Here is an 18,019-nt window from a genome sequence, read left to right on the forward strand (position 1 = left end):
GAGGTGATGGACGCAGCGTACGACCCAACTAAAGGCCTGTTTGGACCAGCTCTCGAGAAAATGAGAGAAGCCAGCACCCTCAGGAAACAAGAGGATGAAGCTTATTCCCGTTACTTTGTGATTCCAAAGAAAGGGAGCACATCTCAGCGTCCAATCTTAGACCTTCGAGTGTTAAACAAGCACCTACAAAAGCATTCAAAATGTTGACACATGGATCGCTTTGTCGAGCAATCTGCCCGAAAATATCTCAGGTTTGCATACTGAGGCACTGCTTACGAGTAGGATATGAGGGAAGGCTGCAAGGAAAGAAAACGAGGGCGAAGGAACTAGCAACGAAGCAAAGCTTATTTTGTGTATTGGAATATTCTTGATCCCTCAAGTGTCATCAGCAGCGCTCAAGGGATCTGCCCTTATGTTGTTGAAGTGTGCTTTTTTTTAAGAAATTCATAAATAATGATAAAGCATATGGTTTATTTCAACTGCAAAGGTAAAGCATAAATGAAAATTGTGACAGATGTGAAGGGGGAGGAGAATTTATACATTTATATATTTAGACGTTATAGGATACATCCGTGCATCCTCGCTCACAGGTCTTCGGGAAGCCTCCTCACTCCCCAATTGGAGAATTTGATCGGTTTCCGGGTCACAGGCTGGAGGAGCGAGGACACGAGGAAGCATCAATTTGAGTATTGAGAAGCACCCGTGGTGTCTCAGGAGCTTCGGTAGTTGGTCACGCCCAAAGCGATTCCCATAGTGAAACACCTCACTGGCCCTGGCCCAAAAATGGCACACTAAACCCTTGCGGTCTTCCTACGATTCCGCATTTTCATGACGCAACGCCGCTTTGACCGCCGGGAAGAAGTCCGCTGCGTAACCCGCACCAGTGCGAGCTCGGCAGAAGTGAGCATCGAGGGCGCATATCGACTACAAAGGGCAGCTCGCAAGCATTCCTTCTGAGACCTAAAATGACAAACGGAACACTCTACAGTCTCGTGGACTTAACGGAAACGCATACGCGGCAGCCATTGTAAGCCCTGTCCCAAATGGCACCCTAAACCCTCACGGTCTTCCTCTGAGTCCGCACTTTGACAACGTAACACTGCTTTGACTGCTGGGAAGAAGTCCGCTGCGTGTCATTTGGGACAGGGCCTAAGCCCACAAGACCGAAAGTGCATATGAAGTGTGCCATTTGGGACAGGGCCACTCGTTACCAAAGAACCCGGGGTTACATTAACCCACCCATCATTTTCCATGCTTGACAATTTCAACCCCACCTTGTTGAAAAACTACCCGATTGCCTAATCCTAACCCCTCCCCCACAACTAAACCTAAAGCTTCCAATACTACGGTAATAATTTGGTGGGGTCACAATTCAGCACTGCGGGCCTGAAATGGACTTTAGTATGAGAGTTTTGGGTTAAAAAAAAAAAATATTTCTCAAGAGGTCAGTACATTAAACCTTCCAAAGAGTACACATTGGTCTATTACAGAGTATCACTTTTTTTTTTTTTACAAAATAAACTATTTATTAAGCAATTAGGCTAGATAAGTCTTCATTATATGATTCACCACAACAGGTAAATCATTTTTTACTGTTTATGACCAACTTCCATGACTTTCTCAATAAATGATTATGCATTTTATCCAAATATTTGATTTGAAAGCAGCCCAAATGATTTGGTTTTCTAGGCCTCCATACACAGGATAATCAGAGAAATTTACCTCCAAACTAGAAACTTCAGTGACTTCTTAACCTTTTGTTACATTTCCATGAGTTGGTGTCTAATGGCTGATGAAACCATGTGCAAACTTGATCTGCAATTAACAGCAAATGGTAGCGAGCCGATTTTGAATACGCAGATTACATTTCTTTATTAAATTGATTACATTTTATTGTCCAGATCGCAAATATACACTAGGCAGTAACATCCAGGCAGCTTTTGAAAAAAGAAAAAACAAAGAAAGGTTTAACTGCTGCAAAACGTTTTAAAACATGAGTCACAATTGTTCCCTTGCAAAAGCAAATCACAACAAAGACCCAATATCACTTTTTATTTTACAATCAGAAAAAAAAAAAGCAATCTTCTTTACAGGGTGACATTTCTAAAAGTGAGGTGCTGAGCACAAAGCTAACAGTCGATCATGGTAAGCAATAAAAAAAGAACAAAAACGGTAACAAAACCAAAATACTGGTACAAAAGCGTTTTAACTCCCCATTTCCATTAAAAACAATGAGTTCAGTCAGTTTCACACTCAGCTTGTGCTGTGGCTCAATCAACATAAGGTTAACTCAACACGTCTGCACACACTCGCACAAATGAGCCATAAGGGACAATAAAGTAGCAGGAAGGTGAAGTGACGGGTCAGCGATGATACTGGGACATGATGCTGCTTAGTTTGCGTGCTGCGCAGTAGAGAAGCACAGCTTAAGTGTATATGGGTACGGGCCGCCTGCGGAGAGAAACACAGGATAAATACACATTTTTAACAGTGGACATTGGTGGTGGGAATGAAACGAGTTTCCTTTTTTAAAAAATACTACTGAATGCAAGGTTGTTTCACACCTAAACATGACAACCGCTCACTCTGGTTACTTTTTTGTTACTTTTTATTCCTATTTTTCCCAATTTCTTTATTTGTGAAAAATACTGTGATAGGATCAGTGAATCAAAAAGCTGCAATCTGAAGTATAAATGTTTATTTGACAGATTTAGCCATTACGTTCAAATTATTTGTTGCAACAATTCATTTCCAAATTTAGTAAATATGTAAAATAAATTATAATGCATGTGTTTTTAAATTTGTGTGGTAGTATATACAGGGTTTCTGAAGGTTTCACCAAGTCAAATTTAAGACTTTAAGACCTTTATGAATGAAATGTAAGTCACAAAATTACTTGCAAAGTAAATACATGTATTCAAATTGAACAAATCGATAAACTTGCACTTCCTCATAGCTCAATCCCACCAGGATTTTGTGACTTTTTTATTTTTGAGATCAAATTTACTGAATTTGTGGTGGTAATTTCCAGAAATGTGAATTTTTCATAATTAGGATACCACATTTACCATACTATATATTATGTTAGATGCACAATAGTCACAGATGACAATAGAACAAACAAAATACATAAATTAATATTATGAATAATGCAGGATCGAAATGCATGTTGATTTTTCGTTGTATTTAGTAATCGCAGAAACACGAAAAACTGGAGGACTTTTAGCTGAATCCATTTTATGTGCCTGTGGTACAATCTGAAAGAGACTCCAATAACACGAAAGCTGATTGGCTGCCATATAAGCTGCATGTTGGTCTCATTTGTAGTCAAAATACAGGGAATTATATTTGGACTAGCCAAAACTACAACACCCAAGCAGCGCTGTGTGAGCATTTAATGACCAATAGAGGTAGTGTTACATGGACGTAGGAAAATTAAGACCCGTTTAAAATGATTTAAGATCTAGAACATAATACTTCAGCGAATTTAAGACTTTTTAAGGCCTAAAATTTAGATTTTGAAATTCTAGACCCCGCAGAAACCCTGATATATGTGTCCTCGGCCACCCTGCTCTCTAAGATATCAGCATCGGCCATCAAAATAAATAATCACGCTCGAGCACTAATGCTGAGGTCACTTACTGGGGTTCTTCATCTGGTGATGGTTCATCATAGCAAGGGCTTCCATGGCATCATTAACAGACTCCCACTCCAGAAGCCCAGATGAACTCCTCTCTGATGTGGAACCTATTCAATAAAGAAAAGCAGCAGAGCAGACATTATAAAAACAGGAGTATAGATGACATTAAAGCTTCCCCATACAAAACTGACAAAAGGGCTGCACCTTACACTAGTTTATGCCAAGTTTGGCTTTCCGTGCTATTATTTGAGCAAATCATTGACCATTTTCTATATACCATAATCATTGTTACAACATGTAGTCCTATTTCACTTATTTCTGTGCCTTCATTTATTTTTATATTGATAATACATTGTTAGCCAATCTGTGTGCTTTGTATATGTACATTTCTGAAATGCATAACGTGGACAAATCACTTTAAATTTTCTGTCAAGCTGCTTTGAAACGATATGTATTGTGAAAAGCGCTATACAAATGAATGTACAATGCAAGCACAATTTTATATTACATACCTTTGGCTGCAAAAAGTTTGACATTGGAAGGACTCTTTACACCCAGTTCTTCACAGATCTGAAAAGAGATGAAGGTTTGAAATTTACACATCAAATAACACCTTAAGACAGCAAAGGTCCAGACATTCTCTGATGTGATGAACTGACCCTGGTGAAGGACTCTGGTGAAGCCTCAGGGGCTGCATTGAAAAAGTGGAGGACATTGCTGGGGTGCTGAATGCGGTTCTTTGCCGCCTGCTCTGGAGAAGTGAAGCGGTTATTTCTGCTCCCATGAAAGTCTTTGAAGCTGCTGCTCCCGTCCTCTAGCTCATATGACTGGCCGGGCATGATGGCCTGTTGCTTAGACACACTGACACGAGAAAAACACAAACAAACAAACAAACAGATGAAAAGGTTGAATTACTAAATGATGCATCCTGTTGCTGAGAGCAAGTATGGACTTGCTACTGCCATTGGATACAAAGGCACACTGCAGAAAGCATGCAAGCATGTAGACACACATCCCAAAGCAGATCTAGGCAGGTGGAGCTGGGGGAGGTGGAGGGTTTCAGACGAACTCTGCAGGACTAGCCTACACAGCAAACACTAAACCAGACTATTTAAATGTTGAGCAAGTAATCTCATTTGCGGCAGGATCAGCAGAGGCCATCAGCTTGTGCCATGCGTTAATGATGTGATTGCATGTAAATGATCAGCCTGCACCATCTAGAGTTTCATGACTAAATATTAGGGCTGTCATAAGATTAATCGCGATTAATCGCATCCAAAATAAAAGTTTGTGTGTACTCTGTTAACTATTATTTATATATAAATACACACATTCATGTATATATTTAAGAAATATTTGCATGTATATACTGTATATACATTTATATAATCTATAATATATATAAATATAAATGTTTTATATATAAAAATCATATTTTTTTCTTAAATATATACATGCTTGTGTGTGTATTTGTATATAATTTTATCATTTTATTGTGACAATCAAGAACATTAGAACAGTTATTTTAAAACTATGGATGTAATATGCCTTTATTGATAAAAAAAATAATAATAATAATTTGTCAAAGAAATATTCAAAAATGCTCATCCTATTCAGCTTAATTTATGCAAAATCTGTAATGAAACATCCACCTGCCTAATGATCCACCTGCCATTATTGCAACAACAACAAAAAAAAACCCTGCGGTCAGAACGTACCACACGTTGAGCTTCTGATTGAACAGGAAGTTGTTGTTGAGATGTGAGATGGCACGATCCACCGCATAGCAGTCTCCCATCTCCACCATGGCAGCCCCAGGCTTGCTCTTCATGAATTTCACCTACATGTAGAAGAGGAAAAAAAGGGCTTTCAAATGAAGCGGTTGGCTCTTTGGCAGCGTCTAACTGGCGTATTGCTGTTGTCCGTACCCGTTCCACATTGCCATACAGGCAGAAGATGTTGAAGACCCTGTCTGCGTTTATTTTAACTGGATCCAGCCCGTAGACCATGATCACTGGTGAGTCTGCATGTGCGCCATATTCTCCTGGGGGTGGAGGCGGGGGACCACCGTACTGTCCGCCGTAACGCTGACTGGTCCCACCACGCCTTGGAGCGCCCATGGGCGGCCCCATCCGTCGGCCTTCATAGGGTGCGCCATAGCTCTCTTCTTGGTATCCGTGATAACCACCTGAGAATCCACAAAATGACATATAGGCCACGTGGGGTGGGGGTTGCGCGCAGGAGTATTTTACACGCCCTTCACTTAAATTAAAGTTAACGTCAACACAGCACCATCTTGCTGCCACTGTGACAAATGCACCCCAACAATTTGTCGTTGTTTTAACATTCACTCCCCTGTTTGCGAGCAAGTGTGTTGACACATGTACCGCGCAAGCCTTACCATACTCTGGAGGGTGGTCTCCCAGCAGAGCCGGCTGCCTCTGGCGCTTGTTGGGGTTGGCGTTCATATCTGAGAGGCGAGAGAAGGAAGGAGGCCAAGAAAGGAAAGGGGGAGAGGGCAAAGAGAGAGGGAGAGAGAGTGAAAGATGAGTTCGCTGAGAGGCGACAGGACAGGACACTGACTTTGTATTGTTAATGTGACTGGCATGTGCTTTAAGATCAGTAGAGAAGGGGACACAACAGGAAAAAAATGGGCGATACTGTTAGGGTGAATCTCACGAAAATATTTCTTTACAAATATTCGTAAAGAACATTAAGTCTATCGATTTTAAATCATTAAATTTTGTATGTTATATCATGTATCGATGTGATTATTCATTGTCCAGTTCCACAGGTAAGCTTTTTTACTACATTAAAATACTGTAATTTTACTTTAAAAATCAACAAAAATACCATGAAGTACACATTTTTAAAAATAATTTGCATTACGGTAATGAGAATAGCCACATGAAATGTTACGTTTGGACAGGTTTCATGAGATTCACCCATTAAATGTGACCTATTTATTACTACTCAAACACAGTCAGCTGGCTAATAAACATACAGTCTTTCTGGTGTACCAGACAGAAATCAAACTTGTAATAAAGCAACAGAGTGAAGAACTCATTGGCTAATCGCCTTGACAAATGTAGTATGTCATTATATTTGGGAGTGAGTGGGTGAGTGAGTGAGTGAGTGAGGGAGGACAAAATGTCTACTGCAGACACACACCTTGATTGCCCCCATTGCCATCAGCATCTGCACCTGTTCAGGTACACACAGTGCAAACATCAATCTCACTGACATTTCTGAACAATCACATTACAGGTTTCTTACTCTATTCAGGAGCTTAAATGTGTAGGACACCATGCCTTTCAAATCACTCTGCGTATTACAAAAGACGCAACAAATTAAAAATGACATACAGCGAATAAAATGATGCACTTAAGCAGCATGGGAAATTTAGTGTGATTTTTTTTTGCATTAGGAAGACTGATTAGCTGTTTTGAAAACTTAAGTTAGGAGATTTTCTCGTCCCTCAACCAGTCATTTTAAGCCCAAAGCATACTTCAGTTTTGACGCAAATGCTGAACACACAGCGCTTCAAAGCATACTCTATTTGACAGTGCGCGCGGACACAGATGGTCAACACATGCACTAGAAAGGTTCATCTTTGTCCAATGTCTACACTGTTTCTCTCCAGAGGTTACAACAGATAAAGAGTTGTGGATATCTCGTCTCGTTTCTAATGCGGTTCCCTCTGGAGTTCGCATTTGTCGGCTGCATGCATCATATGGCTCAATTCAGAAAAGTACTCCTTACAAAATTGAGTTCTTCTTGGTGAAAATTACCATAATATCTTTCTTACTTTGGAATGCAATGGCTACTTTTCTAAGATGAGGCACCCTCAATGACACATGCAGTCAACGAATACATTGGTTGTGATTTGTTCTGCATCAAACGTTTCTTTTTCGACTGTGAAAGTGTTGCCACCTTGTGGACCAGCTTATAGATGAAAAAACGATTTAAGGTGCACGTGCGAACTGAGCATACGGAGCACATGCTCTTTGAAAAATTATGATATGCGTATTCAACATTATGCTGTTGTAGAAATTTATGCCACGCACTGTACAAATGCATAAAAACTGAAGGATATTTTGGGCTTTAGTGGTTCTTGCTTTACGAACTCCAGGAGTAGGGATGCACCAATACCATTTATTCAAAACCGGGTTAGGGTTTTTGCCCAACCAACAGCCAAAATACTGAATATCAGCTGAGACAGATCACAATACCAGAAGAAAGCTCATTGTAGAATATCAATATCTATTCCTATTGTGTTTAACTGATGATCAATCTTTTGTGTGTTAAACAATCCACTAAATACCAGGGACATCGCTAGACCTATTTTACAGAGGCTTTAGCCCCTCAAATACTAATTAGCCACAAAATTAAGCACAATATATTACAGTCAAGCTTATCGCTATACAGCTGAAAGTTAATTTCAGGAATTAATAAAGTGAAAAAAACAGAACAAGAAAGGGAAATGTCTATATTATATTTCTCAGAATAAAGCAGTCTTTATATTTGTCCCAAATTGTTGTTACAGCACAAATAATGTAATTTAATGGATGTTTTAACTAACCTTGCCTAAAAATAGATATATTTTACACTTAATTGTAATTTAATTCTTTAAATGTACACATATACACAGTACTGTGTCTTAGACGCGTTAGTATTTTCAAACAAAAAAAATGGTTTTAAGGCAGTTATTTATGTCTTTTGCTGTCGTGTGTCAGTAGGGAATATCAGTTTACATTTCCAAACATTCATTTTCCATTAATTGTAATAATCCAGTGAGATTTAAGTCTGCCAACAGCCGGTATGATCTGATCTCACCATCATCGAGTCTGTCTGTGATGATAAGAAACTGAAAGAGACTAAATCCAGAAGAACTGCGGCAACGTCTCCCAAACGCTTGAAGAAACCTTTTAGTTTTAGGCACTTGTTAAAAAAAATTGTGTTATAAATAGATTTTATTTATCAATTAACTTCTGTTGAAGGGATAGTTCACCCAAAAATGAAAACTCGGTCATTTACTCATCAAGTTGTTCCAAACCTGTATGAGTTTCTTTGTTCTGCTGAACACAAAAGATGATATTTAGAAGAATGTGTGTCACCAAGCAGATAGAGCAACCATTGACTACCATAGTAGAGAAAAAAATACGATGGTAGTCAATGGTTGATCTGGTTGGCTGGTTCCAAACATTCTTCTAAATATCTTCTTTTCTGTTCAGCAGAACAAAGAAACTCGTACAGGTTTGGAACAATTTGAAGGCGAGTAAATGACAATTTTCATTTTTGGGGTGAACTATCCCTTTAACTAAATTAAATCAGTATTTGGTGTGACCACCCTTTGCGATTAAAAAAAAGCTTTGTCCAGGTACACTTGCACATAGTTTTTCAGGTTCTTCAAGCCTTTGCCACAGTTGTTCTGCATTTAGTCAGTCTCAATTTTCTGTTTCTTCATGTCATCACAGACAGACTCGATGATGATGAAATCAGATGTTGTCAGCCTCCTTGTGCATTCAGAAATCTCACTGGATTATTACAATTAATGGCAAAACAAATGTTGTTTGAAAATGTAAACTGATATTCCCTCCTGACACACTACAGAAAAAGATAAACAACTGGCGTAAAACTTTTTTTGTGTGTGTGATAACACTAACGAGTCTAAGATTTGCACATCAATAAATAAAAAATATATATGTCATGGTCTGTCTGAATACTCGATTTTGATTGGCTGGAAGGTTTGCAATAAAAAGGTTTAAAAACGTGTAGCTTCGTTGTTAATGGAGAGAGAGAGAGAGAGATGCACTGAACAGACACGAGTAAGCATCTCTCATCTCTCCCTCTCGATAATGAATTCAAATAAATGAAATCTTACGCGATACTTGATCTCCATGTCGGATTCAAAGCAGGCAGAATGCTAGATTAAACAATTTTAATGCACTTTGCGGAGGCAACCACCAATAACACATTTACACTGCAAAAAATACTTTTCTTACTTAGTATTTTTGTCTTGTTTCTTGTCCAAACATCAAAAAATTCTCAAAACAAGAAGCTTTACTAGCCAAATAAAAATTTATCTTGTTTTGGGGGGAAATAACTCAAAATTAAGGGAGTTTTTGCTTAAAATTAGCAAAATAACCTGCCAATGGGGTAGGCAAAATAATCTTTTTTTGCTTATTTTTTTTCTTAAAAGATTATTTTGCTTACCCCATTGGTAGATTGTTTTGCGTATTTTAAGCAAAAACTCCGTTAATTTTGACTTATTTTCCCCCAAAACAAGACAAAAACTTTTGCTTGTCTAGTAAATGTTTCTTAATGTATGATTTTTTAGATATTTGGACTGAAAACAAGTAAGAAAGGCATTTTTTGCAGTGGAAACAGCAATAAAGTCTGGCAAGATAAAGATTTGTCTGCAAATCCACAGACCTGTGTCTACGAATCATCTTGGGAGAGTTTTGCCGTACCTGAACATGACGCGCTGTTTGAATGCTGAATGGAGAATGACTGGCAGCCCAGCGGAGGAAGAGCTTCCATGAACTTTATTTAATGTAACGATATTAAACATATGTCTGTTTCCCCCATTAAGCCATCGAATGGCTTCGGAAGACTTTGAATATAATGCACAAAAACGCTTATGGTGCTTTATTATGGCGTGGAGCTTAACAGTAAAAACCGTGAGTACTCAGTATTGGATTTGGATTGTTCCTGTCCGACAAAAGTCGCAGTATTGAAGCTGATACCGATACTGAATATCAGATTGGTGCATCCCTAGTTTAGAGCAGTCATCTTGTATTTGGTCTAAACACAGATAATGAGGGACTATTGCCCGTCAATGGAAAAAAGGAGAACTAAGCTCGTCTCAAAACATCTCAGAGGATCACAAGTATAATAACATTGCTCACAGAAGCACAACCCAACCCAGGAATGTATTTTAATGCACCTTGCTGAACTACATAGAATTTGTAGCCCAATGAGGGAAGACAAAAACAACTCAACTGAAAAGGAAAAAGGTCAAGTTAGTCAAACATTTGGTCACACATCCCCATGAAACATTAGACTATGAGCGTATCACTCCAAGACAACAGAAGCTTGGGGTTACTTACAGTACAAACGTAAGGGTTGGGGGTTGAAGGATGGGGCAAGTAGAACATGCCGTAAATTAGCCACCGTTCAGCATCTTCCTCCATTTCGCACTTAAGAACTTTCCATTTCTTCCCCCACCAGTCCAATCCACTGATTTCCCAAGCACTCTTCATTGTTTCAGATGGGTTTCAAAGCTCCACTGATGCCAGCATGTGTTTCATATTCACATTTCAAAGCCTGTCTTCGTACGGATGTCGAAAAGTTGGAGCAATTTATGCTCAATTCAGATTGACTGGTACGTCCACTAGAGACACAAAGCCAACCTGCATCATACGGGAGGTGTTACACAGTAGTCATACGACTGAAAAAAAGGGAAAAAACGTCACATATTGACAGAAAGAGAGAGGGAAGGACTAGAGGAGGAAGACATGTTGGGGGAAGAGAGCGTATCTGAAACACCAGCTTCCAGGGCAGAATTTCAGGGCTTAACTGAGTTTTTAAAAAAACTTGAGGTGTCGACTGTCTGCATGTCAGTGCGTCTGCTTGTAGGAATGTTGTCTGCAGTGTCTTCGAGTGGTTTAGTGTCATCAGCTGTTGACGAGTGAAGAGTCAGGCGTGTCGATTTGTAGGTGTGGGGGGGGGGTTTGTGTTGTAACGATCGACACGGCGAGAGAAAGACGATGTAGCCCAGAGAAAGACAGACAGGTTCAGAGAAGGCTGTTTGTCTGTGGATGTCAACAGTCTGACATGAATGAAGAGAAGAGGTCTGTTTGAATTGTGTCGTGGTGTCAACTTGAGGATGCGTGTCAAAAACGTCCCTTGTTAGCTGTGAGGTTGTTGTGAAGGTGGTGTGTCACAGTGGAGTGTGTGTCTTGTTCTTGACCCGTAAGAAACAACGGGAGAAAGTTGAATGGGTGTGGGAGCCATAACTACTTGCACCGACAACCCCAAATCCTTCAATGTGTACTGCCGTTCAACAGGAAGAATGTCTTCGTTGGCAGTGTCATTTCTGTAGGAGGTGATGAGTGCTAAATGGTGCGTGATCACGTGTTTGTCAGGATGTCTTGCAGTTTCACGTGAGTAAAATGAGTGCTTCTGGAGAAATGTTCTCGCAGGTATAGGAAGCAGTTGTGGTTTGTTGACTGGTACAGTGTTGAAGTCTGAGGAACTTGTGTCTTCAGTGAAATCTAGGAAATGTCCCCCAGTGTCCAGATGTACTGAGTGTTCTGTTGTCGCACTTGATATTCTGGAAGGATCTGTGCTTTCGCATTGGTCTCTAAATGTACCGCACGAATGTGAGGAGCAAATGGCCGGCGTGAGCACCAAAGAACATTTCTTTCAAAGGTTTGTTGAACTGCAATTTGAATTTCTTTGGCCATGAATACCTTCAGCCAAAATCATGTAACCAGTGGTCCTAAAAGTCAACATGAAATCAGAATTGTGCCCACTTACTTTTTTAACAAGTCTTTTGGTGAACTATTAATCAATGCATGTTATTCTGAAGAACAACGAACCACTTTTCCATTTCGAGTTATTCTAATTAATTACATTTACAACGGACAAAACCAAGTTCCCCCCCTCCTTCATCGTTTCACCTGGAAAAGTTAAATGGGTTGCAATCGTAGTTTCATGTTGACCATAAAATATATCAGAAGACCATGGACTGATAATCCACCTATATGGTGCTTACCCAGAAAGCCACTTGCTCCTCACATTACTGACATGTGACGACCTTTGCTGGAAAAGGAAGCTTGTGAGATATCAGAAGGACAACATTCGGAGGAAGCCTTAGCAAGATCACACAGATACGGCTTTTTACTTTGCCCTCAGAGAGTCAGGAAAACATACACAACAGGCGGTGTAGATGTTGGCCTATCGACGTATGCCTAACTCTCAGCACAGGGGAGGTGAAACTGTGGATTCATTGCTGCGGCTCTAAGACGCCCAAATCCCACCCGCTTATTTCCCCCACAGTGGCAGTAAGAGCGCTGAGAAATGTCAGAGCAGATGTAGGGGAAATGGTACCTTGGCTGCTCAGGTTCGGATTGGTGTAATCCCACGTGTCCTGGTCATTCTTGAACACATTAAGGCGTGTTGGCTAAGAGAGAGAAAAAAAGTGGAGTTCATTTAAAATGTTTGGGGGTTTTTTTACTTTAAATTTGCTTTCAAGATTTTAATAACAAAAAGTCGTGCATACTGGATTATCAAAAGTCTGAAAAAAAGTTATAGAATTGTTTTAGCATCATCACACGGAGAATTTAGATGAACCTCACCTTGGCATACTCGATCTTTAGTGTGCAACAGCCAGAGTATATATCAGCCCCATTGAGTGAGGCCTTGGCCCTTTGGGCGCTCTGAACGGAATCAAATGTGTGGGGAATTAAAGAAAAACACAGGAAATCTTGTGGTGTGCCGTGACTACAGAAGACATTATTTAAAGCATTCTTGGAACGCATCAAACTATAGTTTCAGTTAATTGGCATAGATAGAAAATTCCCAACAATAGCCACATTTTCACTCTCGGGGGAAAAGCCGGCATTCTGGGACGTGCCAGGGCCAGTCGCGTTACCACTGTCACTTCTGGGGCTTGATCAGGCCTAGTCAGGGCCAACAGCCTAGGTTTTTTGGCTCACCGAATACCTTGGTACAAAGCGGGCCAGCTCAGGCTTGAGGAGTGGTTACGAACAAAGGAGGAGTTCATCCGAGTATGGAGGAGTGACTACGAACAAAGTAGTTCATCTGAGTCTGGAGATGGCAGCGCCACGGATGATTTCACATACCAGATCAGCATTAAAGGATTAGTTCACCCCAAAATGAAAATTTCCTGATATTTTACTCAACCCCATCCCCATCTCATCCAAGATGTTCATGTCTTTCTTTCTTCAGTCAAAAAGAAATTAAGTATTTTGAAGAAAACGTTCTGGGGTTTTTCATCATATAATAGGTTTCAGTTGCAACCAAAATGTTGAAGGACCAAATCAATGCAGTTTCAAAGCGCTTCAGAGGCTCTGCGTGATCCCAGATGAGGAACAGGGTCTTATCTAGCGAAACGATCTGCCATTTTCAAAATAAATAAAAATGAATATACTTTTTAACCTAAATTGTTCATCTTGCGCAGCTCTGCGAGGCACTAAGGATGACGTAATCACATCGGAACGGTCACACTAGAGACAGGCAGAAGTACCGCCCCTGTGTTTACAAAGCATCCGTGTGAAGACCAATACAAACGGCCTTTAGCAAAAACACTCAATTTTCAACTTCAAAATTAGGGATACATCTTTGGTTTTTTTGCCAAGGGCGTTTGTACGTCTAGTGTGACCGTTCCGACGTGATTACGTCATCCTTAGCGCCTCGCAGAGCTGCGCAAGATGAACAACTTAGGTTAAAAAGTATATTAATTTAAAAATATATATTTTTAAATGACTGATCATTTCGCTAGATAAGACCCTGTTCCTCGTCTGGGATCACGCAGAGCCTCTGGAGCCCATCGAAGCGCTTTGAAACTGCATTGATTTGGACCTTCAGCATTTTGGTTGCAACTGAAAACTATTATATGATGAAAAACCCTGGAATGTTTTCTTCAAAATACTTAATTTCTTTTTGACCGAAGAAAGAAAGACATGAACATCTTGGATGGCATTGGGCTGAGTAAATTATCAGAATTTTCTTTTTGGGGTGAACTAATCCTTTAAAGGGTTAGTTCACTCAAAAATGAAAATACTGTCATTAATTACTCACCCTCATGTCGTTCGACACCCGTCAGACCTCCGTTCATCTTCAGAACACAAATGAAGATATTTTAGTTGAAATCTGATGCCTCTGAAAGGCCTCCATTGGCACAATGGCACGGTTCACTCTCAAGACCCTTAAAAGGCACTAAAGACGTCGTTACAAAGTCCATCTCACTACAGTGGCTCTACAATAACTTTATGGAGTGACGAGAATAGTTTTTGTGCGCAAAAAAACCCTAAATTACGACTTACATAGTGATGACGATTTCAAAACACGGCCTCATGAAGCTTCGAAGCGTTATGAATCAGTGAGTCGAATCATGATTCGGATCGCGTGTCAAACCGCCAAACTGCTGAAATTTGGCGATTCAAACTGCTTATTCGGCTCACTGACTCATAACGCTTCGAAGCTTCATGAGGCCGTGTTTTGAAATCGGTCATCACTGTATAAGTCGTTATTTAGGGTTTTTTTGCGCACAAAAACTATTCCCGCCGATTCATAAAGTTATTGTAGAGCCACTGTAGTGAGATGGACTTTGTAACGACGTCTTTAGTGCCTTTTAAGGGTCTTGAGAGTGAACGGTGCCATTGTGCCAATGGAGGCCTTTCAGAGCCATCAGATTTCAACTAAAATATCTTCATTTGTGTCTGAAGATGAACGGAGGTCTGACGGGTGTCGAATGACATGAGGGTAAGTAATTAATGACAGAATTTTCATTTTTGGGTGAACTAACCCTTTAAAGACTTTTAAAATCATTTTAGCTCAAAACTCAACTTTCAGACAGCAGTGAGCGTTCAAAATAACTGTTTGTGGATTCAAACTTTCCATATTTAGCTCTGCATGTGTCATAAAACAAAAAGCAACTCTGCTTTTCCGGGAGCTTCCTCTGACTGATAATATAGCCTCACTGTATTGGGACCGTCAATGGAAAGCGTGCTAAAGCTCCTCAGGTCGTATTTTTGGTGGAAATATTGTAGAAATGATAATTCTTTCTAAATGTGATGTAAACATACTGTCCTGCAACTAAAAATAAACAGAAACAGGCGTAATACGTGAGTAAGTATGCAAGTCCTCTTTCTTTTGTGAAATAACGGTAAATACCACTTTTTCTGTGGTACGAATGTGCAATCTTGACAGAAATTGATTTATTATGATCAATGTGTCACTTAAGAGTGTAAAACTTTGATGCTTGGGTCTTAAATATTTAAGTAAATGACAAAAACGAACAGCTGCTTGTATCATGTACGTTTTGCTATCCCGCTAGTTTCAAGTGATTTCTTTCTGATGAATTTTCTGATAAAACTTAAATTTGTTGGTGAAATGATGGGTTTGTGTGACGTTGTTCTAGAGAGGCGTGTTACGGGCGGGTTTTAGTGAGGCGCTTTAGTCTAGCCCAATGTTGAAAACGCAGCGTGGTTTTGGGCTCGGTGCTACAGGTCCGAGGTGATTAGCCCAGCCCGTTGAAAGCCATCGCTCGCACTGGCCCGACTGGAAAAGCAGATAATATTTGTAAGACATTCTTAGTCAAAACATCGTAAAACGAAGTGGACTCATAAACACAAATTACAGCTCTCTGCAAGCAGACGGCATCTAACAAACATCTTTACACTGCAACAGTAAAGGATATTCCACCATGGCCTGGACACCATTCTTCCTGAAGATCACGATTCTTTGAACAGGACCACAGTTGTTGCAAATCGTATACAGAACATCCTATAAAAAGAAAAACAACAAGAATATTAGTGTGAGTTGTGAAAAAAAAAGCATTTCTATAATAAAAGCATCAATAACCCTGTGGGTATTACCGTGGTAATGGGATAAATGGGGTTCATGATCGTGAAAAGCAAAACATTATTAACACTGCGGGAGTCATCGGGGTCGCCCGGCCTGGATATCTTCTGACTGGTGGAGTAGTTCACGAACGCAGGATGTCCGGCGATGTAGATCTGGTTGTCGTTGGCATAAGTAACAGCATTGCAAGACCCATTCATATCCTCATATTCAACCAGGGCTTGACGCTTCTTGGGCATGAGTACAACATAACTGCAGAGAAATGGAGATGGGTGATCCACAGTGCATTTCACAGCAGGTAAAATCAACGTTGTACGGCATGGATGAAGCCGGCCGGTTACCTGATGGTCCCAAACTCTTGCAGGGCTTCAACGATGTCTGCCTCCAAAACCCCATCCACTAAACCTCGCACATGCACCACAAGAGACGGGAGGGTCTTATGTGGGTCATCATAGCCTTCCTGTAAAACATTAGTCCAGTGAACAGGCAGTTGATTATAACAAAAACGTAAAAAAAAAAAAAACCGTATAACAAGACAAAATTATATTATTTTAATTTTGCATGCGGTGTACAAATTGAGGACATTCTCTAAATGTATATGTATTGATTATCGTGTATGTTGAGCAGATACACAGTATTTTCCCACTCGTTTGGATTAACAACGTATGTGCATCGTGTATCTATGATTACGGCTTAACGTTACATGCAACATAATCCATTCATTCAGCAACCCATCTGAATATACGAGTGGCGGGGAAAATACATCCATTTCACGCGAATGCAGCAAACATTTCCTTCCTAATCATTTCATTTTAGTCACATTAGTGTTTTTTGTAACGCGCGTGGGTGCAAAAATCCAGCATGCTGTAGCTCAATTGTTTGGTTAGCATGTCCGCTAACTAGCGTTATTTCAGCCAAAGCTAGCTAACAAAAGCTATGCCAGATAAAGTCTCTAATAAAATAACTGATAGTATGTAAGCAAAGATTTGTCTTACGGTCGCCATTCCTCCCTCGCTTTCCGTTTTTTGGCGTTTTGTTGCTCTGCCACCTTCACTGTAGTAGCGGGCCGTCTGTGTCGCCATGTTGTCCCGTTACGAATCACGCGCAACAAAATGAAATGGACGAAAACTACAGAAAATGGGACCGGCGGGGGTGACGCCCTCCAGACAAGAACCGTGAATATTACTGGTGAACCGGAACTGTCAATCACCACTGTAATCCAATGAAAATAGAGTACTACTGCGCTGGGGTCCATGATTGGCCAGAATCAGGGGCACGACAGTATTCACTCGTTCAGCGAGTTGATACGGAAGCCCTCAAATAAAAAAAAGGCTGTGTTTCTTATATTTTAATCTCTATGTCTAGATGTCTCGAACGACTTAATTTTAAGTCTTAATTTGAATTCCAGGGGTCACGACCGTTTTTTTTCGTAGGAAAAAAAGTGGTTATCTCGATAAATGGACTTAGCCTATTGTTATTGAAAAAGATTTCAGTTTCACTTCAAAGGTGCTTGCTTAGAATACATATTTCACACCACATATATAGCAGCAGGCTACTAAATAAATATAAATATAGAAAATGAAATAAAGGTAATAAATAGAACCAGTACTTTTTTGATCTGGGAACTGTTTGCTCATTTGAAAGATTAAAAACACTGAGATGTCGACATAACGTGTCTATGAAAACCAAACGAGCTAAGGAAAATATTTAGGTGGGGTTTTCAAATTTTATGATGCCAAAGACACCCTGATATATTTTTATGCA

The 18,019-nt window shown here is 40.0% G+C and overlaps 1 protein-coding gene across 1 annotated transcript; it reads right to left on the reverse strand.

Annotated features, from left to right (window-relative positions):
- Window positions 1-1,511: 1,511 nt before the first annotated feature.
- On the reverse strand, window positions 1,512-17,368 carry hnrnpl2 (heterogeneous nuclear ribonucleoprotein L2). The gene is made up of 14 exons (XM_079824017.1): window positions 17,251-17,368; window positions 16,597-16,715; window positions 16,270-16,507; window positions 16,092-16,177; window positions 13,006-13,102; window positions 12,758-12,830; window positions 6,812-6,844; window positions 6,042-6,110; window positions 5,569-5,828; window positions 5,359-5,480; window positions 4,300-4,501; window positions 4,153-4,210; window positions 3,643-3,747; window positions 1,512-2,451 (listed from the first exon to the last, which is right to left on the reverse strand). Exons 1-14 carry the CDS (start codon window positions 17,335-17,337, stop codon window positions 2,393-2,395), a joined length of 1,608 nt encoding a protein of 535 aa, XP_079680143.1. The 5' UTR covers window positions 17,338-17,368; the 3' UTR covers window positions 1,512-2,392.
- Between the last annotated feature and the right edge of the window lie 651 nt (window positions 17,369-18,019).

This window comes from Gobio gobio, assembly GCF_949357685.1.
Source record: "Gobio gobio genome assembly, chromosome: 8".
Lineage (NCBI taxonomy): Eukaryota > Metazoa > Chordata > Actinopteri > Cypriniformes > Gobionidae > Gobio > Gobio gobio.